A 25,170-nucleotide genomic window follows, 5' to 3' on the forward strand; every position below is an offset into this window, starting at 1 on the left:
CGCGGGGCGCCGCGGGCGCTTGTAGGCCTCGGGTTTGCACCGTCACCTTGCGAAATTGAAACCCGAGCCCCGGGCGGAGCCAACCTTGGCCCGTGATCCGCCCGGGGCCCGCGGGGCTGGGGAGCCCGGGCACCCCCTCTCCTCCTCCTTGACCTGTGTCCAGGGCTAGCGGGCGGGTCGGCGCCCCTAGCCTTGGGCCAGTGTCCACCCGTCCCGTCGAACCCCCCGCCCTGTCTTCCCTTCCTCTACCACCGCAGATCCGGACTGTGGTTGGGCTACGCTTGGAGTTTTGGGGAAGGGGAGGAGACACCCCAGGAATCAGCTGAAAGGTCACGGCCAGGCGATGTTCCCCCTCCCCTCCCCCTTGGGTGGAGTGGGACGGGCCCCGTCCTGCCCGCCGCAGGCAGGCCGCGGCGCGACAGCTGCTGCCGGAGGAGGTGGGCCGGGGCACACTCGCTGCAGCTTTCCCAGGGAAGGCGATCCACGCTCCCCGGGGGAGCCGTGGTGGTCAGCCTCAATTTCCCCCCCCCTCCTCCCCGCCCCAGGCCAACCTGTCCACCACCCGGGTTTGCCCCGGTGCTTTGTGGGAAGTGTAGTTCCGGGTCTGCCGCAGGCCCACGCTGGGGTCATTAATATTCCGTTCTCTGAGGACACGCAGGATCATTTCTGATTATGTTTTTGGTAAGATGCTTGAGGATTAATTAGTGAGCTCGTCAATCTCCCCGCCCACCCCCCCGTCCCCCTAAACGCCTCCCCCATGCCGCCCTTCCAAAGATGACAAAAATCAAGGCCAGCGTCTTTGGGGAATGATGTGTGTGTTCAGTGGGAGCCTTGAGTGTGGTATGCCAAGCTTGTGTTTGCTGTTAAAGCTTCTGAATCTCCATATAAAAGTAGCTGTAAACATAATTTATGTTCCTTTTGTGCTTGGCTGCCTTTTATGTTAAATGATCTCACTTTTTCCTTCATAGCAACCTGTGTGGCAGGTAGGTATGAATTATCCTTGTTTTAAAAGGGAGACAGGCCTAGAGACATGCAGGTTCCTTGCTGCTTTCACACAGACCTGGAGGAGTAGGAGGTACTGTTGTCCCTTTCTGAAGCTTGTGATTCTGGGCTGGATGGAGAGTCAGAGATGGCGAGGTTTCTGGTGTGGTGAGAAGCAGACACTGGCTAATAGCCACAGAATTGAATTGCATGACTGTGGGCTCCAGTGGAGGTGCTCTGAGGAGATAAGTTCCCTGATTTATTTATTTTTCAAAACCATTTTTTTTTATTGTGGAAAGGCACACATATAAAGTTTCCTATCTTAACCATTTATAAGTGTACAGCCCCAGTGCATTAATACTGTTGTGCAATCACCACCACTATCCATCTTCAGGGCTCTTTTCATCTTGCAAAACTGAAACTTTATACTCATTAAACAGCTCCCTGGTCCTCCTCCTCCTAGCCCCTGGCAACCACCATTCTGCTTTGTCTCTAATTTTGACTACTCGTGCTACCTCATATAAATGGTGTCATTTTTTATTTGTCTTTTGACTGATTTGCTTCATTTACCATAATGTCTTCAAGGCTCATCCATGTAGTAAAATTTGCCAGAATTTCCATTTGAAGGCTGAATAATATTCCCTTGTATGTATCTTTTGCTTGCTTGCTTCCTTCCTTCCTTCCTTCCTCCCTCCCTCCCTCCCTCCCTCCCTCTCTCTCTCCCTCTCTTCCTTACCTTCTTTCTTCCCTCCCTTCCTCCTTCCCTCCCTCCCTCCCTTCCCCCACCCTCTCTTTCTTCTTTGGCTCAAGGCTAGCACTCTACCATTTTGAGCCACAGTTCCACTTCTGGCTTTTGAGTGGTTAATTGGCAATAAAAGTCTCACCAGGATTTTTCTGCCTGGGCTGGCTTCAAACTGTGATCCTTAGATCTCAGCCTCCTGAGTAGCTAAGGTTGCAGGTGTGAGCCACCAGTGCTGGGCTCATATTTTTTTTTTTATCCATTCATCTCTATAGACACTTGGGTTGTTTTTGATTCTTAGCTGTTATGAATAATGCTGTTGTGAATATGGATATATACCTTTTTGAGACCCGATTTTCAGTTCTTTTGAGTATACACAAAGAAGGGGACTTGCTGGATTATGCTACTATTGTACTTTAAATTTTTGGGGGACCATCTGTGTGTGTGTGTGTGCATGCATGTGTGCACACATACACTGGAATTGAATGCAGGGCCTTGTGCATGCTTATAAGTTCTTTACCCTTAAGTTCTACCTGCCATATTGTTTTTGACAGTGGCCTTACCATTTATATTCCCACCACCATTATAAGGGTTCTACTTCATATCCTAGCCAACATGTCTATGTTCTGTATTCTCAGTAGTAACAATTTTAGTAGTCTGATTTTTATTTTAAAGCTGATACTGTGTGGTATCTGGATTCCTGTTATATCACTAAACATGTTAACAGTCTCAGTTAGTGGGGATGGGGAACAAAATGAGAGGAAGAATTGGATATTATTCTGAAGTGGCATATATACAGTGTGCTCTTGTATGTCAATTTCCTGGTAAGATGCTGGTTAAGGGATTTACTGGGTTTAATACCTAATGGGATAGTTCGGAGGACCGTCCATTTCTTGCCTTTCCATTGTTTTCTTTGGTCATATCACCATAGAAATCTGTTGACTTTCTCTATTTCTTCAGGAGAGATGAAATACTTGGTAATTGGTACCTTAGAATATCTTGACATGAAGCCATATACTGGTTAAGAAACTTCAAATAAAGCATTTTTAGTTTGTTAGTATGGCTGTAATTAAAGGAAAGATAACTGATAAAAGGTGTTCCAAAATTCCATAAAGGAGCAAATTTTCTAAATATTTCTTATATATACATATGTGAGTACATATACATATATATTCTGAACTCTTACATATAGGTATATATATACACATATGCATATATACATATTTGTGAATTTAAAAAAATTATTAAAATGGTGATGTGCAAAGGGTTACAGTTACGTTATTCAGGTAATAAGTACATTTCTTTTTGGACAATGTCACCCCTTCCCTAGCTCTTTCCTAATATATGTTAAAAAATTCAGATAAAGGTCTTATTGCTCAAGCTAGACTTCTAGACTCAAAGTGATTATCCCACTTCAACCTCCTCAGTAGCTGACTGGGACTACAGCCACTCACTGCTATACCTGGCTTGCTATTATTTCTGACTAGTAGATGATAATAGAAGCAGATCGCTTGTTATCTTCTCTTAATATTTTATTACAAGTTTTTAAACATGAATGTTCTTATGTCCACCTGGACATATTTGTCAGTTGAATAAGTTTTGTTTTTGTGGCAGTACAGGGATTGAACTCAGGGCTTGGGCACTGTTCCTGAGCTTTTGCTCAAAGCTAACCCTCTTCCACTTGAGTCACGGCTCTGCTTCCACCTTTTTGGTGGTTAATTGGAGATAAGAGCCTATGGACTTTCCTGCTTAGGCTAACTTTGAATCAGGATCCTCAGATCTCAATCTCCTGAGTGGCAGCAAGAGCCACTGGTACCTTTTTCTTTTTTGAGTAATGCTTCTTATGGTAGATATAGGCAGGATGGATAATGGGTTGAGATTTGTTCGAATTGATGGTATTTGCACAAATCTCATAACTGTCACATTGAGTCAGATTATAACAGAATAATAGCAAAATTAATATTTAGTGGGAGTTTAACCATGCTTTGTACCTGTTCATTGAATTTTCAGGACAGCTCCAAGTTTGGTACTGTCATTGTCAGTGGTATAGCTACTCTCATTCTAGAGAGAGTTTGAAGGGAGGTTCTCTGATTCCAAAATTTATGTTAATTCTGCTCTATAGTTTATTAACCTCCTTGAAAGGGAGAATAAACATTTTATAACAAGATCCACCAGCTTTTTCCTTGCTAGCATTTAGAAGGATCTCCCGTAATAAGGACCTCCTATAATACACACACACACACACACACACACACACACACACACACACACACACACACACACACACACACACACACACAATGGGGCAAAGTTTTGCTGTTGTGGAAGAGAACATACTAGATTTTTGAATAATATGCCAAAAAAAGAGAACAGTTCGGATTGTTAAGGATACTTCTGTAGAAGTATCTTAGAGTTTATAGTCTTCTTTATATTTAGGATCATATTTGGGGATGGAATGAAATTCAGTGCAGGACAGTTTTCTCTAGTATCTTCTGTCAGTTCATGGAAAAGTTGACATTGTAGTTATATTTCAGTAGCAGTCATCAGAGTTTTCTAACTGAGGGAAGAAAGCATTGAAGGCTTTTCATCTGGTCAGCTGCTTAGTGGTTTCATATTCTGGCCTTTGTAATTAGAAGGTAGCCTTGGAATCTGATCTTTGTTGGGATAAAGACAATTTATGGAGGAGCAGCCGCCTATAATCTTAAAGCACATACTCTTCAGTGTGACCATTTGACATAGCCATGGAAAAACTTGGTTCCAAGTACAAGTTGGCCAGATAATCAGCATGTCAGATATTTTCTGAGAGAGCCTCTGCCAATGCCAGGAATCCTAGTAGCTCTTTTAGAGTATACTTAGGAAGTTGCTTGTGTAGTTGAATATGACTCTCTGGACACACTGAAATAGCTCCAAAGAGATGATCGTTTTAATGACAGGCTTACATACTGTTGAGCTGATCTTTTATACAGGCTATTAAGCCTGCGTATTTTAGATTTTGGTTACTTAACCAAATAGCAAGGTTAACATGGAAAATGACAATGGTATTTCTGTTTTGTAAAATGAACTTCCATTCCATTTTTTTTTTGTTTCTACCCTATTCTGTTTTACATTAATGCTTTTAGTAACTGTAATGTTTAATAAAGGCCAGTGTCAATCAGAATAGTTGGCACTGAGGCATTGGTCTTGTATAGAAGGTAGATGTTAAAATTAGATGGTTTGATTTACTTTGATTTACTTTGGTACTTGCCATCTTACATGGTATGTTTTACCTACATATTTTCCAATTCAGTAGTCAGTCTTAAAATTGAGTGAATAATTTGTGGTCCTGTCCTCAGAGAGCTTAAAATTAGAGACACATTTATATATCACTGTAAGTATTTTCTATGAAGTATTAACAATGCCACTTAGATCTTGGAAACCTCAAAGGAATGAGCATAGCATTCCAGAGTGAAGGATTTTGAGCTGAAACATGGAGGCAGGATAAAGTGCATTTTTAGAAATAGCTAATTATTATTTGGGATCTTGAGCAAATTATCTTGCTTTCCTGACTCTCAGTTTCTCATCTAATTGGGATAACAAGGAACACTCATAATATTGCTAGAATTAATGTTTGTAAAAATGCCTTGTATAAATAATGTGTAAATGTTTGTAAATATTTTTGGTGTTGGGGCAAGAGCAGATGATGCTGAGTATGTAGATTGGGACCAGGGTGTTGTAGGCATGGACTTTTTTTTTTTCTATAGACAGTAGGGGTCAAACATGAGTGGATTTGTTTTGTAAGGGTAACAGAGGAGGTAGTGGTATAGCTTTTATTGTAAGGATCCAGAGACCAAGAGCTGGAAGATTTGTTAATTGGGAGCTTGGGCCATCAGAGTGGCTAAGTAAAAGAAACTTAGAGTTTGAATTGGGCCAGTGAGAGTGAGTTTGGCAAGGAGGTAGTATTAATGTAGAATTCCTAAAATAGGCAGAAATTATTAGTTAGTAGATGTGGGTTATTAAAGAGGGGATGAATGATGACTCCAAGAATCTAACTTGAGAAAATGGGGTGGAAAAATAGATTTAGGAAGAAATTGGAAATGGGAAAAGATAATACAGGTTTTTGTTCAACAATTAAAATATTTGCCAAATGAATAAATTATTGGCATATCCATGTTGAGGTATTTAGGAGAAATGTTTTGTGTAGTAGGTAATAACTCCGAAATTGGAGTTAGCTGTTCTGAATCTTGGTGGTTCTGCTTTTTGATTAAACTTGAACACAAAACTACTTCTAGGGCTTGTGTTTCTCATATGTAAAATGGTTCAATGGTTCCATGGTATGTGGAAACTTTGTTTCTATAACCTGAGAGTGGGAAAGATGAGGGATCATGGGAGTGAGAAAAAGGCAGAAGGCCTAGGGAAGGAGATGAGGACTGATGAGAAAGGCCATAGGTTGCTAGGATTATGAATGGTATACTTAAAAAAATTATTTTTTTGATACAGGGTTTCCCTGTGTAGCTCAGACTGGGTTTGAACTCTGTGTAGCCCAAGCTGGCCTCAAACTCTTGGTTCTCATGCTTCAGTTTCCCAAGTGCTTTAGCCATTTGTATTTCTCAGTTGGAATGTCCTAATATCATATTATACCTAACACTCATGTAAAACTATTGTATAGTTGAGATACTTTCTTTAATTTTAATATGTTTATGGTATATATACACACAAATGATAAAAATATACTGTATGGGTATTGTAGCTTTAAAAAAGCTTTTAATAATTAGTGTATTTTTTAAGCATTAGCATAGTCTCAGTAATTCTGTTTATTGGACATATTCTTCTCCATATTTGGTAATTAGTATTTTTTCTCATTTGCAAAGTAGGGCATCAAAGACACTAGCAAATAATGAAAAGTGCTTATTTTTTTTTCTTAAAATGGTAGCTATGTGTATGAGTCTTTTAATTGTATCTTTTTTGGTGTTCTAAATAATAGATTCTTTATACAATTGCGTATGTCCGAGTGGATGAACATACCATTGGTGATCCAGAGGATTTTTGTCAAGATTGGATAAACCATGTATCACATTGATTGTAGAGGTTAGTAGATTTAGTTCCTGAGGATATGCACATTTTTTTTAGCAGCATTTAAAAACATATAGATTATCAAGTGGCAGTTTCCCACAAGATCTTTTTTCTGTTTCCTAGGTATTCTGAGAGTATCAGTAAAGTTTATATTAGTTTGTATATGCTTGATGCCTCTATCTCTGTGACAATAAACGTAAAAACATTAGCAAGAAGAAAATATAGCAGCATGAATAAAGAGAAGACAACGGATGATACTTAACAAGTAACATTATGTTCCACACAATAGATTTTATGTGCCTTAGGAACATCAGTAAGGAGTTTATTATTTGTGAAAAAAGATATTCAGGAGGCATCATCATGGCAATTGGATATTCCTGATTCTGCTATTTTGATATCACTGATTTTTAAAAGAGCCATTTGATTCTGCTCCATTATGAGGGAGAACAAGAACATGGTGTCAGTTTTACTCTTGGATGATATTAGATAGCCCTTTGATTAAAACCTTGTAAATTCAGATTGTAATTCTCTTATAGCAGGGGCTCATTATCCACTGACTGCTTGGGATTTGTAACTTCAGAAGTACCTTTTGGGGGCTGGGAAGGTGGCTCAGTGGTAGAGTGCTTGCCTTGCATGTATGAGGCCTTGGGTTTAATTCCTCAGCACCACATAGACAGAAAAAGCCAGAAGTGGCGCTGTGGCTCAAGTGGTAGAGTGCTAGCCCTGAGCTGAAGAGCTGAGGGACAGTGCCCAGGCTCAGAGCTCAGGCCCCACAACTGACAAAAAAAAAAAAAAAAAAAAAAGTACCTTTTGTTGCTATCTTCTAATTTAATTTGGACTAATTTAAGTACTGCATTCCCCAGTTCCTTTGATTACTTTTCAGCATGTGTATTGCTGATTCTGGTTTCTAATGCCTTAATTTACTTATGTCAATTTTGAAGGATGGAATATTTTATAAACCATAGACCAACTTTAAAATAAATTTTAATACATTTGTGCTGTTTTATTTCTCTATTGCTAAGGTATGTAAAGAAGTGGAAAACTGGGAGATTGGAAGAGCTGTTTAAAAAAAGCAATGAAGGCTGTGATTATTTTCTCCTAGGTTCTTCAACTATTAAGGAGTTTTGCGCCTGTAGGAGAGGCGTTACTGCCTTTGTGACATACTAAAGACAAGCAGCTCAAGTCAGAAATGCTAGGATTGAAAAAGTGACTTCAATAAAAAAAAATATTTAGAGTTTACACATCCAAACGAGGATTGTTATTCAAATTAAATGCTTAATGTGGGTCATTAAATCTCCTACATTTGACTTTGATGTAGTCTGAACTCTTACATAGTATATTATCTCTCCCAACTTGGCTTTCACAAACTGAAGTAATCCTGCTCATCTCCTTACTAAAACTGATTTCTAGTGATGTCTACTAGCTGCCTGCTCTGAGGGGAGAGGGTCTCCTTGGGAAGTGGGATTATTTGTAGATGGTATTTATACATTGAGATCCTGACACTCATTACATGTGGGGCACAGATGTACACAAGCGCTCCTGTCTTATCACCTGGCTCACCCTTAACCAAACTTACCTTATAAGTCTCAGAGTGGAGGCAGTAACAAGGTGAAGTCCAGAGTGACTTGTTATGAGCCATGTGGGTAGGAGGTTTAGAATAATCTGACATAAATAAGTGATGGGGAAAGAGAGTTCTTCTAATATTTTATTATTATTATTATTTTTGTGCTTGACCTGGGACTTACACTCAGGGCCTGCGTCTGGGCTGTTTTGCTCAGGGCTAGTGCGCTACCACATAAGCTACAGCTCATGGGCTTTCCTGTCCTGGGTTGGCTTCATACTGCGATCTTCGGATCTCAGCCTCCTAGTAGCTAGGATTATAGGTGCCTTGCCTCTTCCAACTTTTTGAAATTGCTTTAGGAAGCAGGGGAGGGGTAAAAGGAGATGATGGAGTGAATACCATTGACTGGAAAGCGTTGTAGCTATGCCTACTTATAAAAAAGCGTCTAAAGAGTCTAGACACTAGTAGCATCTAGATAAAGGGGTTCCCTGATGAGGGATTTTTTCTTGACCTGAGTGCCATGAGGGAAGTCTGACAAGGGAAAAGGAAGCTGCTCTTTCAGGTTGCCTCAATTCTGGGGATTAGGGATACTAGCAATGACTGCATTAGTATGGACCTTCCGCTTAGAACTTCATTGTGAAGATTCTTGTTCTGCCTCTTGGGCTGCCCTGGCTAGATGGAGGCAACTCCTATAGGAATCATGAAGAAGGGAAGGAATCATGGGAAGGCACACTCCCTGTATGATTGTGTTTGTGTTTACTGCAGGATGGCTTCAAATTTGCCTTTTAAATACATTTGCATTTAGTTGAAGACTAGGGTAAGTCAAGCCTGTATTTAAAATCATAGAAGTGGGCTGGGAAGGTGGCTCAGTGGTAGAGCACTTGCCTTGCATGCGTGAGGCCCTGGGTTCGATTCCTCAGCACTACATAAGCAAAAAGAAAAAAGCCGGAAGTGGTGCTGTGGCTCAAGTGGTAGAGTGCTAGCCTTGAGCTGAAGAGCTGAGGGACAGTGCCCAGGCCCAGTGTTCAGGCCCCATGACTGGACCCCCCCCAAAAAAAAATCATAGAAGTATCTCCTTTGATTTTGCCAATTTTTAGAGTAGCACTTAATAATTAGAAATGACATTTAGGAATCAATAGATGAACTAAGGGCTAGATTTATAATGTACAGAATTGGTCTTCCAGAAAACCAAGTATCACCCATAGAATGTAAATACCAGCCAGATCTTCCTTTTTCTTCATAGTTTTAGTCTCAAACTGGTAATTATGAGAAGTTGGAGGTACTCGTTTGCTTCCTTCCCCCTTGCTTGTCACTTCCACTTAGTTCTGCATATGTTTCTTAGTTTCTGGGCTTCCATTTCTGAAAGTGCTGCTTGGGTTCTCCCTATGTTAGCTTGGATATGAGATGATCTGTTTCTCTTGTTTATACACTCACACACAGTTGTCTTTACCTAAGAAATAATGTTTCTTGAATCCAACATGTATTTGGGAACCTGCTCTCTGAAAGCTATTGAGTTAATGTTAGGATTAAAGAGAACTTGAGCTGGAAGAAGACAGAGAAATGACTAAGCAGTCAGATGGAAACAGATTCAAATTGCTGATGGGTTTAGGAAGGGAAGATTAGGCAGTTATATAATATGTAGCCAGTGATAATAATTGCTGAAAGAGGTCTGTGAGGGTCTGTAGGTCCAGGGTAGAAGGGAGATGTGTTTGTGTATGTCTATAATGTGATATTTGAACTGGGTGGCAATGATTTGAGTGTATGGAGATGGAAGAGTAGTCTGAAGTAGAGAGGGTTTTCCATGTTCATTGACTTTCTTGGTCAAAAGAACTGGGCTCACTCAAGTGTGAGCCACTGGTACCCAGCTATCTTTGTTTTCTTGGTTAAGATCTTCCATTTGAAGTTGGGCACTGGTGGCTTATTCCTATATAATCCTAGCTACTCAGGAGGCTGAGATCTAAGGATCGTGGTTCCAAGCCTGTTGAGGCAGGAAAGTCTGTGAAACTCTTACCTTAAATAAACTACTAAGAAAAAGCCAGAAGTGGCACTGTGGCTCAAGTAGTAGAGCACTAACCTTGAGCAAAAGAAGCTCAGGGACTGAGTTCAAGCCCCAGGACCAGCCTGCTCCCCTTCCCGTCCCCCCAGAAAAAAAATATTTTTGATTCTGTTGTAAACTGGCTTAAGCAAAGATGGGTACTTGCAAGGAATCTGGAAGTCTTATGAAACCAAGGACCTTCAAGAGGGATTTGGAGCTAGGGACTAGCAGGGTGTTACTCAGATTTTCTTCTAGCTTCTCTGTGCCTCCACGTCATTCTTTTCATGACAACTTCTTTTGATGTTGTATTCCTCCTATGGAATGATGCTCATGTCAAATCTGCTAGCTTACTGTATAGGACCAGTCACTCAGAGGAGGACTGACTCTTTGATACCAATTCTGAATGCCCCAAGAAAGGTGCGCCAGGGATTCATTCCTAACACCATGGCTGTGATCAGGGTACAAAGTCATGTACATAGTTGTCTATGTATCTTCTGTACCTCCTACTCTGCTGAAGCCATGTGCGGTTTGGCATCCTGCAAGAAACACTGTTTGGAGGTGGACTGCCACTTACTAGCTTTGTAATCTTGGTTGGAATGATTTTTTTCTAGGCTTTTATTATTATTATTTTGCCCTCATCTGTACATTGGAGCTAATTTTACCTATTTCAGAGATAATACTTGGGTGATATTGCTGTTTCTAGTATGTATCTAGAATGTAGGATCTCTTTGGGTTCCTGATTCTGTGTCATTAGTTTAGTGACCTTTGGCAAGCCAGCCAGGCCATGAGTTTCAGTTTTTCATTTATAAATGAAGATATCTGGTTTATACCATGTTTTTCTGAGACTTAAAGCTTCATGACTGCTGTGTGCCAGTGGCTAATGTCTATAATCTTAGCTACTCAGGAGGCTGAGCATTAGAGGATTGCAATTTGAAGCCAGCCCAGGGAGCAAAATTTGTGAGAAACCATCAAAAAGCCAGAAGTGGCATTGTGGCTCATTGTGGCTCAAGGCACTAGCCTTGAGCAAAAAAGCTAAGGGACTGCATGTAGCCCTGTGTTCAAGCCGGAGCTCCAGCACACACACACAAAGTCATGTGACTAAGTGTGTGTGTGTGTGTGTGTGTGTGTGTGTGTGTGTGTGTGTGAATCAGAAGAAAAGAAATTATACATTAGGAAGAATGTTTCTTTATAAATTAGTCTGTTATAGCCTAGTATATTTCTGTGTAACTTGTCAGCATTTAAAAACTATCTTGTAGCCTTGGACTACTTACTGATTTATGATGGGAGGATGAATGGTCGAAGTATATTGAACTTTCTCTTCAACCTTAGCTTCTGCCTAAGACCCTGGCCTCATTTAAATAGGCAAGTACTCTGCCACCTTAGGTTCTCATTCATATTTTGAAATTTGTATCCTCCCTCCCTCGCTCCCTCCCTCCCTCCCTCCCTCCCTCCCTCCCTCCCTTTATTCCTCCCTTCCCCCCCTCCTTATCCTTCTTTCCATTCCTCCCTCCCCCTCTTTCTTTTGGCCTGTCATTGGCCTGTCCATGAGTTCTTTTGCTCAATTCTAGTGCTGTACCAGTTTGAGCCACAGCACCACTTCCAGTTTTCTGGTGGTTAACTGGAGATAGCGTCTCAGGGGACTTTTCTGCCTGGATTGACTTCTAACTGCAATACTGAGATCTCATCCTCCTGAGTAGCTATGATTACAGGCGTGAGCCACCGGTGTCAGCTTGTGTTTTCATATTCAGAAAAGAATAATGATCTATGTAGAAAATTTAATTGACCTTAAAAATATCTGAAACCTGTGTTTCAGAAATAACCCAAAATTTTCTCTTTTTAGTTCACTCAGAGATGCTCATATTTATAAAGTAAGCTAGTACTGACATAGACTTAAACTACAAAGAATCCTCTGAACTTTCCCCTATAGGGATTATTACTATCTTAAACATAGTACTCTGTGTTCCTTTAGGCAGTTGTATGTTGCCATACTTTCTTTTTTCTTTTGTCATTCCTGGGGCTTGAACTCTGGGCATGGATGCTATCCCTCAGCCCTTCAGTTCAAGGTGAGTGCTAAGTGTTGTACCAGTTTGAGCCACAGCACCACTTCTGGTTTTCTGGTGGTTAATTGGAGATAAGAGTCTCACAACTTTCTTGCCCTGGCTGGCTTTGAACTGTGATCCTCAGATCTCAGCCTCTTCAGTAGCTAGGATTGAGCTCTGGGCCTGAGCCCTGTCCCTGAGCTCTTCAGCTCAAGGTTCTACCGCTTGAGCCACAGTACTACTTCTGGTTTTTTGAGTGGTTTATTAGAGATAAGAGTCTCATGGACTTTCCTGCTTGGGCTGCCTTGGAACTGTGATCCTCAGATCTCAGCCTCCTGAGTAGGATTACAGGTGTGAGCCTGCGGTACCTGGCTTCTGATATGTTTTTTTACCCCCCACAAATAATGGTGTGAATAAAAACCCCCACAAAAAACCCTTAATTGAAGGATATTGCTTTATCCATCTGGTGGGGAAAAATTGTTTTTCCTCCTTAATTCAGAAGTAAGAAAAAGCTGTATATTTTTGATAAGAGTTTTGAAGAATGAGTGGTTTGTTTGGACAGTTTAAATTTTCTCAAACAATTTAATGTTTTCAGAAATAAAAGTGGCTAAAGATAGCTAAACAGTAAAGTCTTTGAACTTTCTTCTTTTTTTGGAGTTAACTTAGGCTAAGAAGAGTTATACCACTGAGCTAATACCTACCTCCAAGTTTTTAAACTTTTATTGCTCATTTTATATTTGGAGGCAGGTGGAAGGCTTCTGTTTTGTCTTTAGAGAAACTAAAGACAGATGAATAATAGGAATTAGGGAACTAGTTGTGTTAGGAAAATGGAGGAGAAAGAAAGGAAACAGACTGGACTGGACTATATCTTCTTCCACAGGCAAGGACTGTTTATTGAGATACAACTGAAAGGCACAGTCTGACCCCTTGGGGACTGTGCCAAGAGGTGGAACAGGAGTTGGGTTTTTATGAGGTCTTAGCAAGGAGGTTGTGGTTAATGAAAAAACTGGTAGGTCTAGGAAGGTGGGGGCTTTTTCCTTTGTCTCCACAACGGAATGTTTATAGCCAAGCTTAGGTAGATTGCCCTGCCTGAAAGTAGTCTGTGTGTATCTTTAGTGAATTGTCTGATGTCTGTCTGCACCTGGGAAAACAGGGTAGGGGTCAGTCCTTTAATTTAAATGAAAGTAAATGAATGTGTTTACATTCTTAGTAATTTTTTCCCTTCATGAATGTAATTTTTGACATGGGGTTTTCTTTGAAATCAGATAGTCTTATTTGTATCCTTCCATATTCTCTAAGGTTCCTTGAATTCACACTTAAAAATTCTAGGACTTGCAAACACATGCACAGTCTGCAATTACATTTTTTCCCTTATACTTAAAACATTTACTGATGCTTTTTGTCCTTCTGGTTTTGAGCTACCATCCTTTTAATTGCTACCTTCTAAAAATTGTAAATGTGAGTTTTTATGCATGGCTAAAACATGGATTCTCTAAAAGTATTTTTATACTCTCAAAAAGAAATAGATTTTTACTGAACCATATTTCAAAAGTATATGAAAATAGCAAGAAGGAAAATCACTGATGTATTTTTATTTAAATTGCATTAGTTTGTCGGATTATGATGTTTCTTTCAGATGCATTTTCAAATGTACATTTATAAACTTATCTGTGAGACTGGGTTTCTGAAATCATATTTTCTAGGCGTCTTTACCAATCTTCTCATTGGAAGATTACTTTTTTCTGTTTCAAGTTAATGAGAATATTCTTATTACCAATGAAAATTCTAGGGAGAGGAATTTCATTGTTTTATCCTTCATATTTGGATTAAAAAAAAAATGTGTCCTGTAGCTTGGACCCAGGATCTTGTGCATGCTTAAGCACTGATGTACAGCTTTGTCTCTTATTTAGATTTGTGATCTACCAGGAATTGATTATATATATATATATATATATATAAAATCAATATATATATATTTATATATATATATATATATATATGGTGTGAGGTAAGACTTGTTTTTCCATATTGCAATAAGTGCATTGTTTTTAAAAAATAGCATTATATCTCTACTGCAGTAAGTAAAATTTGTTGCACATCAGATGACCTGTGTGTGTGTGTGGGGGGGGGGTGTGAGTGTAGGTGTGTCTGTCTGTCTGTTTCTTTCATCTGGCTTATTTTTGTCCCATTCTGGACTTTGAACTGTTGCAGCTTTAAGTAAGTCTTTTTTTTTACATTAAAAAAATTATTATCTTTAAGTAGTTGTACAAAGAAGTTCGCATTCCACAAAACAGTATATGAATGCAAGGTGTCTAACAACATTGCCACCCATCACTCCTAACCCATTCCTTCTCTCATTTAAGTAAGTCTTGAGATCTGGTCATCTAAGCTGATTTTTCCTTTTTTTTTTTTTTTTTTTTACTGTTTGAGCTCTGGGCCTGGGCGCTGTACCCTCAGCTCTTCAGCTCAAGGCTAGCGCTCTCTCCCTTGAGCCACAGTGCCACTCCAGGTTTTCTGAGTGGTTTATTGGAGATAAGAGACTCACGGCCTTTCCTGCCTGGGCTGGCTTTGAACCGAAATCCTCAGATCTCAGCTTCCTGAGTAGCTAGAATTACAGGGGTGAGCTACTGGTGCCTGGCTAAGCTCATTTTCCTTTTTAGGATCATCTTGGAAAGTCTGGGCAAATTCTCCTCTCGTTTTTTTTCTTTGAACCATCGTTGCAAATCCTGGCCTTTTTGTAAGTTGTAGAATCACCTTTTGAGTGTTCTTCAAAATATCTGCTGGATTGTTACTGCTTTATAGTGTTTGTAGATCAGTTTGGGGAGAATGGACAACTTATTGATATAAGTTGAGTAATCCTAATGCAAAAGGCTTGGGACCACCAGTGTTTTGGCTATACTGGAGTGTTTTAACTTCAGGCCACACTCTTGCCATGAAGGTATTCTACTACTACTCTGGTCTTCCCCCTCTGCTGTCCGGTTATTTTGAGATAAGGTCTTGCCTGTAGCTGGGCCAATGCTTGGACTGAGATCTGCCTATTTTACAATTCCCATCATAACTGGAATGAAAGACATCCGTTGAGATGGAGTCTTGCAGACTCTTCTCACTGGGCTGGCCATGTGGCTAGGATGACAGGCATGTATCACTATTCCAATTAATTGGTTAAGGATAGGTCTTGCATTTATGTCTGCCTTGGCCTTGAATTGCCTCCCAAGCTAATTGTGATCTTCCCAATCTTGGTCTCCTTTGCAGTTTAAGATTTCAGACATGTGCCACTGGTGCCCTAATCTTAGGGGTTAAACCAATATAAACACCTTCTACACAGAGCCAGAAGGTGATTTCATACAGTACATGTAGGGTACCTGCGTTTTGGCTGTGACCAGTCACGTCCAGTTAGGCCATATTATCTGAGAAAATTTTGTATGGTGGAACACTTCAGATTTTTGGATTAGGAGTTGTCGATTGTACTGAGTTCTATGGTCTGTGAATCTGCTATTCTTTTGGTTTTCCTTCCCACAGCAGTATATTTTAGTTTTCTACATAGTTCTTGAATATCTTTCTTTAGATTAATTTCTGGGCATTTGATGTGTCTTGATGTTATTGTAATAGGTGTTTTTAATTTTTAAAATTTACTTATGTAGCTGGGCCTGCCTACTTTCTTAGCCTCCTAAGTGCTGGAATTACAAATGTATACTACCATACTTGACTCTCAAATTTCATTTTTGAAAGATTTGTGGCTGTTACATAGAAAAATCAATTTTTATGTATTTTATTATTTTAGGAATTTATCTGTAGATTATTTTGAATTTCTTTGTGCTGTGATATTATCTGTAAATAGTGAAACTATTTTGTTTCCAATTTTAGTACATTTTATTTTTCTTAATGGTGTGAATATATGCAATACAAATATGAGTAGTGAACATCTTTGTCTTAAACTCAAGGGGAATGTATTTGGTATTTTACTTTTAAAGTTAATATTATTGTAAATTTTGTTAACTTTCTCATCAGCTTAAGGATGTTCTCTTTCTAGCCTATTCAACTGGATAATTTCATTCTATCTAATCAACATGAATACCTTTTCTGAACATACACAGATGACCACATTATTGTTTTATTCTGTTAATGTGGTTCTACATTAAACCACTTTTGCATTCTTGGAGTAAGTCCCATTTTAGATATGCCATCTTTTTTTTATGCACCACTGGATTTGATTTCCTATTTTACTTACAATTTTTTTTTGGGGTCTGGTTGTGGGCCTGAACTCTGGGCCTGGCGCTGTCCCTCAGCTCTTCAGCTCAATGCTAGTGCTCTACTACTTGAGCCACAGTGCCACTTCCAGCTTTTTTCTTTTTTGCTTATGTGGTGCTGAGGAATCAAACCTAGGGCCTCATGCATGCAAGGCAAGTGCTCTACCACTGAGCCACCTTCCCAGCCCCTTTACTTATAATTTTGATGTTGTTATTTTTTTGCCCGTATGTTCATGTGACATACATTACTTCTCTGTCTTGGCATGCCCTTTTTTGGTTTCAGGGTTATTCTGACTTGTAAAACAATAGGAAGGAAGTACTCCCTTTCTACTTTTCTGTTAGGGAAGAGTTTATGAAGATGAATTCACCAGTGAATTCATAAGGTCTTTAACTTTTTCTTATGGGGAAATATTTAAATAATACGTTACTTTTTTTTGGTAATTTAAAATGACTCCTTGTGGCTACAAGGATTTCAGTGCTTCTGCCTTTGGGACGAATCAATTGACCAATCTGTCATCCTTTAGAAGAATATTATGGGAAATTTGAGGGAAACAAGAGTTATTCTATCTTATCACAAAAATGAACAGTTATCATCAGTTAATGACCAGTTTTTGTTTTCATTGATATGACTCCTTTCTATTGATTATACTTCCTATTTTCGAAGTAAATCTCAGTAACTATATTAGTTCATCTGCAAGTATTTTAATCGGTGTAAACAAGGGCTTCTATAAATATATTCTTAAATGGAAGTATAAATGATACAATAAAAATATGAAAGTGTAGAACTTGATGTCTTTTTACGAATGTGTATATTTGTGCAACTATCACCCAAATCGAGACACATGGGAAGCACCCTTATTGCTATGGATAATTTGGTAAGAATTTTAAAAAAGCAAACATGACCATCAAGGTCACGATAATGTTGATGAGCATGAGCATGTAATCCTAGCTATTCAGAAGGCTGAGATTCAAACGATCTCAGCTCAAAGCTAACCTGGGCAGGAAAATCTGTGAGACTTCAGGCATAACCAAGCAAGCCTAGCAAGTGCAACACCCTCAGTTCAAATACCACCAAAAAACCAAGCCAAAATACCCTACCCCCTAAAACCAAACTCAGCAATGCCATTGTAGGATCTGGTTTCCCTCCCCCAGTCGTGGGATTGAATCTAGAGTGCCATGCATGCTAAGAACACCTAAAAATTTAACAGTCCCTTACAATGAATTGTGTAGGTGTTTATATAGGACCTAAAAATTTAACAGTCCCTTATAATGGTTTCATCTGATTGAAATTCCTTGCCTTGCTCTGACAACTTTGTATGTAAAAAGAGACCTCTGGTTGGGGACTACTCCTGTAATCCTAGCTACTCATGAGGCTGAGAGATGAGGATTGATTGCAGTTTCAAGCCAGCCTGGACAGGAAGGTCCATACACCTAACAGTTAGAAGTAGAGCTGTGGCTTAAGTGGTACAATGCTAGCTTTGAGCGTATAAGCTCATGGACAGCTCCCAGGCCTTGAGTTCAAGCCCCATGACTAACTGGGAAACAAAACAAACAAAACAAGCAACAAACTGTTTCTTTTGGCTTTATTTCCATTTTTATTTCTTATTATTTTTAGTTTTTGCCAGTCCTGGGGCTTGAACTCAGGGCTTGGACACTGTCTCAAGGAACTCTACCACTTGAGTCACAGTGCCACTTTTTTTGTTTTGTTTTGTTTATGTGGTACTGAGGAATCAACCCCAGGGCTTCTTGAGTACTAGGTAAGCACTCTACACTAAGCCACATTCCCAGCCCTCCATTTTCATTTTTAAAATTTTTATTTTTATTTTTTATTATTTATTTTTTGTCAGTGTGGGACTTATATTGTGGGCCTGAATGCTGTCCTTCAGCTCTTCAGCTAAAGGTGAGCACTCTATCACTTGAGCCACAGCACCACTTCTGGCTTTTTCTGCTGAGGAATCGAACCCAGGGCCTCATGCATGCGAGGCAAGCACTCTACCACTGAGCCACCTTCCCAGCCCTTTTTATTGTTTTTAGAGACTAAGTGTTAGAACAGTTGTAAGAACAGAGTAGGTACAATACTTTCTTAGTGCTGCTTTCTAAACTTTGTCAGTCATTCCTGTATAGGACTAGTTCTGACTGAGGACCTGCAATATAGAAAAAAAAGTAAGCAAAAATAGTCTTGATTAAGTTTGATTTGCCAAGTTCTGTTTTGTTTTCTTTTTATATTATAGATCAGCTTGAACGGGTCTTTTTACGACTTGGCCATGCTGAAACAGATGAACAGTTGCAAAATATTATATCTAAATTCCTTCCTCCTGTTTTGCTCAAACTGTCCAGCACCCAAGAAGGAGTGCGGAAAAAGGTAAGCAATATGTTGGGACTGTTGGGGGAAATTAAATGGATATGTATTGTGAATGAGTTTTCTGTTCCTCTTGTTGAAATACAGGCTCATGATTCTAAGAACAGTTTTTCAAAGTGGATAATTAGTATAAAACCAGTTTTCAAGATGTAAAAGTAGTTTGTATGCTTAGCATAGCTACACTTAGCCCCAGCTATTCACTTGGCAGATAAAATAATCATAGATTATTCTAGACTGAGTACAGGCCTGGTTTGAAATCTATATCTTGATTCTAATATGGGATTTGGTGTGGTAAAGGGCAAAAATACTCTTTAGTGATTTGCTAACAGTGAATAAGGATAACCTTAACTAAAAGAAAGCAAAAACATTGTCTTGAAAAGTGAATCATCATCATCATCTTCTTCTTCTTGAACTCTGGCTTCTTGAACTCTGAACTTCTGGCTTGAACTCTGGGCATGGGCGCTGTCCCTCAGCTCTTCAGCTCAAGGCGTATCCTCTACCACTTGAGCCACAGTGCTACTTCCGGTTTTCTGGTGGTTTATTGGAGGTAAAAGTCTCACGGACTTTCCTGCCTGGGCTGGCTTTGAACTGTGATCCTCAGATTTCAGCCCATAGAGTAGCTAGGATTATAGGCTTGAGCCACTGGCGCCTGGTGAAAAGCAGAATATTCTTGTATAGCTTCTGTTTTAATAATTTGTAAAGGACTGTTTAAAAGTGATGGATAATTATAACATCGGTATTTTATTTTTTAAACTCTTATACATGTAGTGTTTTCTTCTTTTGATTTATAACATGGTTCATTAGTAGTCTTCTGGTATATTTATAATAGATCTTCTAGTCTTTTAGCTATCATCAGGTTTCATCTCTTAAGGAAGGATCTCCAACTAGTTGGCAGTGAATTCCTGGAGGTCTGACCTTAGAGGGATTCTGAGGCCTGATTTAGGTTCAGTGGGGAAAGAGTATCTTTAAGAATGTCTGTTTAGAGGAAGGAATGACATTCTTGTCATATATTTGTAGGGCCTGTTGTTAATCTTTTACTGCGATAGATGTGTGTTTGGTTTTGTCACTTTCCTATTTAAAACCTTGTTTGGCCTTCACTTGTTTATTTTTATTTTTTGTTTTTTTAATAAGTTTTTTTTAATTGTAAAAATACCGTAGAGAGGGTGGCCTTCTCTTATCTAGCAAGGTCTAAAAGGCTCTTCATGAGTTGATGTCTATTTATTTAGTTTTACTAGTCCGGTTACTTACTATTAATAATCTTGACTGTTAGGCATGCATTGGTGAGTGAAAGCAACTCTTATGGGGGGGAGATTGGTGTTAACCAATCAGGTAAATAGTACATAGTTATAGTTTATGATTCTTGCTAAAATAGAAAAAGAAAGGATTCAGGGGATATGATTTAGATTGTTGGTAGGATGGCATTCAGTAACCAGCAAGGCTGAGAGGTAAGGAAGACCATTAAAGTCAGAGTCTGGGTTTTTTGCTGAGACTGAGTGTGGTGCCTTCAGGGAACTCAGAAGTCCATCATAATGTGTTCAGTGGATGAGAGGAAGACAGGTAGGAGGAACCCAGGAGTCAGCGGTACCAATGTGGAAGGGAGTGGGAGGCAGTGGCACAGTGGCTCAGGCTGCTGGAGATATGTGGGAGCAGACCCACCGTAGAAGCCAGGAGACAGAGAACCTCTTACTAGTTCAGGCTGAGTATTTTTTTTTCATCTTTTTAAAAATGATTTTTCTTTTAGCATATATTAATTATACAAGTTGTGACACTTCCCATATTCTGTAATTGCGATCAAATTCATCCTGTTTTCCTCTACTTCCCCAAACCGTATCAACAAATTTCATTGTTCTATTTTCATATATGCAAATACATTTCTTTGGCTGGATGCATCCTCCTTTACCCTCTCCTGCCCCCCCACAGAGCCTTTTACTGTGATTCATAATTTCAGTGGGTATTGATTTTTAAACTCATTTGCTTTTTTTAGAATATTTTGTTTCTTTGTATTTTTTAAGAAAAGAACCTGTGATGATCTTTTTTTTTTTTTTTTTTTTCTTTGCTGGTCCTGTGATGGGCTCAGGGCCTGGGTACTGTCCTGAGCATTTTTTGGCCAAGGCTAGTGTTCTACCACTTGAATCACAGCACCATTTCTTGCCTTTTGGGTAGTTTATTGGAGATAAGAGTCTCACAGACTTTTCTGCCCAGGCTGGCTTTGAACCGTGATCCTCAGATCTCAGCCTCCTGAGTAGCTAGGATTACAGGGGTGAGCCATTGGTGCCTGGCTAATCATTTTTACATTTTAGATTATATATCCTTTCCTTTCTTTTTATTTTATTCTTTGTTCCTAATGGAAAAAATTTATTCTTGCTCCCTGTCTCCAATTTTATTAATACTATCAAAGATTTATTTATTTTTCTTTTTTGGTATTAGGAGTTGGCCTAGGATTTTTAAAATGCTATCACTGAGCCCAGGTTTAAGCTTTTCTTATGGCCATTTTGAAAGGCAACCAACTTTTTCTTCTTCTTTTTCTTTTTCTTTTTGTCGGTTGTGGGGCTTGAATGCTGGGTTTGGCACTATCCCTCAGCTCTTCAGCTCAAGGCAAGCACTCTGCCACTTGAGCCACAGCACCACTTCCAGTTTTCTGGTGGTTAATTGGAGATAAGAGTCTCACGGACTTCCTGCCCAGGCTGGCTTTGAACTGCGATCCTCAGATCTCAGCCTCCTGAGTAGCTAGGATTACAGGTGTGAGCCACCGGTGCCTGGCTGCAAACCAACTTTTATGTTAATTTTCCTTTTTTTTTTTTGTGAGTTGTGGGTCTTGAACTCTGGGCCGGGGTGCTCTCCCTTAGCTGTTCAGTTCAAGGCTGGCGCTCTACCACTTGAGCCACAGTACCACTTCCAGTTTTCTGGTGGTTAATTGGAGATAAGAGTCTCACGGACTTTCTTGCCCAGGCTGTCTTTGATTACAGGCATGAGCACTGGCGCCCAGCATAATTTTCCTTTTGTTAAGTGTATTATTTCTACTTTTATTCAAATTATTTCTACTCATTATTACTATTTACATAATAGCAATAGTTATGATACACTTATTATTTGTATAATAATAGTAATAGTTACTTTCTGTCAAGAAAACGCTATGGAGTTATTTTTACATGATACTGTGAGGTAAATCTTTTTCACATTTTATGGATGAAACTGAGGTTTGGAGTGATAAATGAACTTGTTTAAGGAAGATATCAACTATAAACTTCAAAATGTAGGGTTGGCTGCCAGTTTAAATACTTTTTAAAAAAAGATGGTATTTGTTTAAAAAGCTCAGAGCCAGCAACAGCCTCAGTTTATCAATTTGCCTTTGATTATTAGTTTGCTTATTCCATAGTTATATTGATATGTAGTATTTAGTTTCATTTTTTGAGTTAGTAATTATAAGAGCATTATTTTTAACTAGAAATAGTTGGCATAGAATTTGCCTAGTTTTATCGCATTCTGGTCTGAGATCAAGTATGTTAAAATTATGGCCTTTAAAATTGTTTTTCTTTGGTGCTTAGGATGAAACTGCAGAACTTTGCACATACTAAGCACATTCCTTTGAACTTTTGTTGTTACTTTTACAAGCTACAGAACACATTTTAAAATGGTAGAAGTTATTATGCCTATAATTCTAGCTACTTACAAGGCTGAGATCTGAGGATCATGGTTCAAAGCCAGCTTGGGCAGGATAAGTCTGTAATACTCTTTATCTCCAATTAACTACCCTCTCTCTCCCCTCCCCCAAACCAAAGTTAGAAATGAGTTGTGGCTCAAGTGGAGAGTGCCAGCCTTGAGTGAAAATAATGGTTAGCGCCTGGCCCTGAGTTCAAGACTCAGTACCAGCATACACACATACACACTTACACATACACTCTCTCTCTCTCTCACACACACACACACACACACACACACTTACAGAAAATAGTATATGCTTGATCCCTCAGAATAGTTGTCTTAAGTCTTGATTCTTGCATAAGTGAAAGTTTAAAGAATCTTTCTCACACTGGATGCTGGTGGCTCATGCCTATAATTCTAGCTACTCAGGAGGCTGAGTTCTGAGGATTATGGTTCAAAGCCAGCCCAGGCAGGAAAGTCCATGGGACTCTTATCTCTACTTAACTGCCAGAAAACTGGAAGCACTGTGGCTCAAAGTGTTAGAGTGCTAACCTTGATCAAAAGAGCTTAGGGACAGTGCCCAGGCCCTGAGTTCAAGCCCCATGACCACCACCACCACCAAAATCTTTCTCAGTGCTCAGTTTCTTCTCTCTTAGCACATAATTGATATGTGTGTGTATGTGTATTTATTTTATTGTATTATGATATATTACAAGACTCATACTTTGAACTATCTTTCTGACATGTGAGATTTTATGTTCTTTAAAAGAATAAGGGGGTGGTGATACTTGTCTGTAATTTCAGCTACTCAGGTGGTAGAGATAGAGGATTGTGGTCCAAAATTGGCCTGGACAAAAGTCTAAGAAAGACCCTATCTGAAACACAATCTAAAGCAAAAAGGACTGGAGGCAGGGCTCAAATGTAGATTACTTATCTAGCAAACTCAAGGCTCTGAGTTCAAACCCCAGTATAGACAAACATTAACAAACAAGAAGAACGAATAAGGAAGCTATAAATGACTAAAATAAATATTATCTGAGAAGTGAATTTGTTTTTAAGATATGATGATAACTCTGACTCTATTTTAGGTAATGGAGCTACTGGTTCACTTGAATAAGCGTATAAAAAGCCGCCCCAAAATTCAACTCCCAGTAGAGACATTGTTGGTTCAGTACCAGGATCCTGCTGCAGTTTCCTTTGTCACAGTGAGTGTTGTTTTGTAATATTTTTCTGATTTACAGTAAGTTTTCTTAATGTTTATTCAGTGCCACCAAATAATTTTATCTGGGACTACTTCTTAGTAAAAATATGAGATTTAAAAAAAAAAAAGTGATCTACCATTTAAGTTCTGATCCCAAGGAAATACTGCTTTAAAGGAAATGGTAGGAGCAGGGTAATAAATAGCTGTTTACATTAGACAAAGAAATGCTGGTGAAGTGACTTGTCAGCTGTGTTGATATGAAAAAGAATGATCTCATATAGAATCTAAAAGAGTTGATTTTCTAGAAATTGAAAGTAAGGAGTAGATACTAGAGGCTGCAGAGAACAGAAGAAGAGGAATGGGAAAAAGTTCACTAGTGGATACTAAATTACATTTAGAGAGAGGCAAGAATTTCTGCTGTTCTGTTACACAGTAGGGTAGAGTACATTTAACAATATAACATTGCATAGTAAAGTGAGGTACAATAATGCACTTCACATTTACCAAAGCTTGAGGTGCCAGCTGTGACACTTGAATCATTGAGGCAGTAGGATTACTTAAACTCAGGAGTTCCAAACCAGCCTGGATAGCATAGCAAGACTTTATCTCCAACAACAACAACAAAAGCCAGAAAAAACAGCACAATAATAACAAAAAAACAAGCCTGCAAAAAGTTCGAGGAAAGTATTTTGAGGGTTCAACCATAAAAAGGATAAGTGAAACAATAATGTTTAATGTAAAATAAGCATTACACACTATGTCCATATAATGAAACATTACCTCACTAATATGTGTATTTTTATATTCTTATGTATCAGTTAAAAAGTAAAGTTTAATGAGGATAATTTTTAGTAAGGGATTATATGAGACTAGTTTGATTAGAGAAAGAAAAGCATAGGCATGGATAAAGGATGATCAAAGAAAAAAGGAGTAAAATGGCAAAAAGACATGAAGGCTTGAGAGAAGAAAACAGCTTCTGAGTCTCTGATGGGTGTATTGAGAAAGATACCCTTTTAAAAGTGAAGCGGCTCTGAGGCTGCTCAGTATTCGTGTTAAGACATTGTTTTCAAAGTATTCCTGTAAAGACATTGTTTTCATGAAAATGAAATGTAAAAATTGTCCCTGCCTTGTGAAGACAGGTAACATTTTTCCTCCTGGTCTTTGTAGTTCTTGGCATTGAGGCAGAATGTATTGAATCTTACTTAACATTAAGAGTCATAAAACTTTTGGAAGCAGTTAGTGGTTTAGACATCTTGTACGTGACTGTGTTCTGTTCACAGAGCTCCATTACAGATGTCCCTTCCTTTCAGCAAATAG

The 25,170-nt window shown here is 39.0% G+C and overlaps 1 protein-coding gene across 1 annotated transcript in view; it reads left to right on the forward strand.

The window, feature by feature from the left end:
* The window catches only part of Kiaa0368 (KIAA0368 ortholog), a 133,165-nt gene that overhangs the window by 29,982 nt on the left and 78,013 nt on the right, over window positions 1-25,170 (forward strand). The window contains exons 3-6 of the mRNA XM_013023224.1: window positions 969-983; window positions 2,681-2,697; window positions 18,883-19,013; window positions 23,741-23,857. Coding sequence (XP_012878678.1) covers window positions 969-983; window positions 2,681-2,697; window positions 18,883-19,013; window positions 23,741-23,857 — 280 coding nt within the window. The remainder of the gene's footprint in view (window positions 1-968; window positions 984-2,680; window positions 2,698-18,882; window positions 19,014-23,740; window positions 23,858-25,170) is intronic.

Source organism: Dipodomys ordii, unplaced genomic scaffold (assembly GCF_000151885.1).
Source record: "Dipodomys ordii isolate 6190 unplaced genomic scaffold, Dord_2.0 Scaffold67, whole genome shotgun sequence".
NCBI classification, from domain to species: domain Eukaryota; kingdom Metazoa; phylum Chordata; class Mammalia; order Rodentia; family Heteromyidae; genus Dipodomys; species Dipodomys ordii.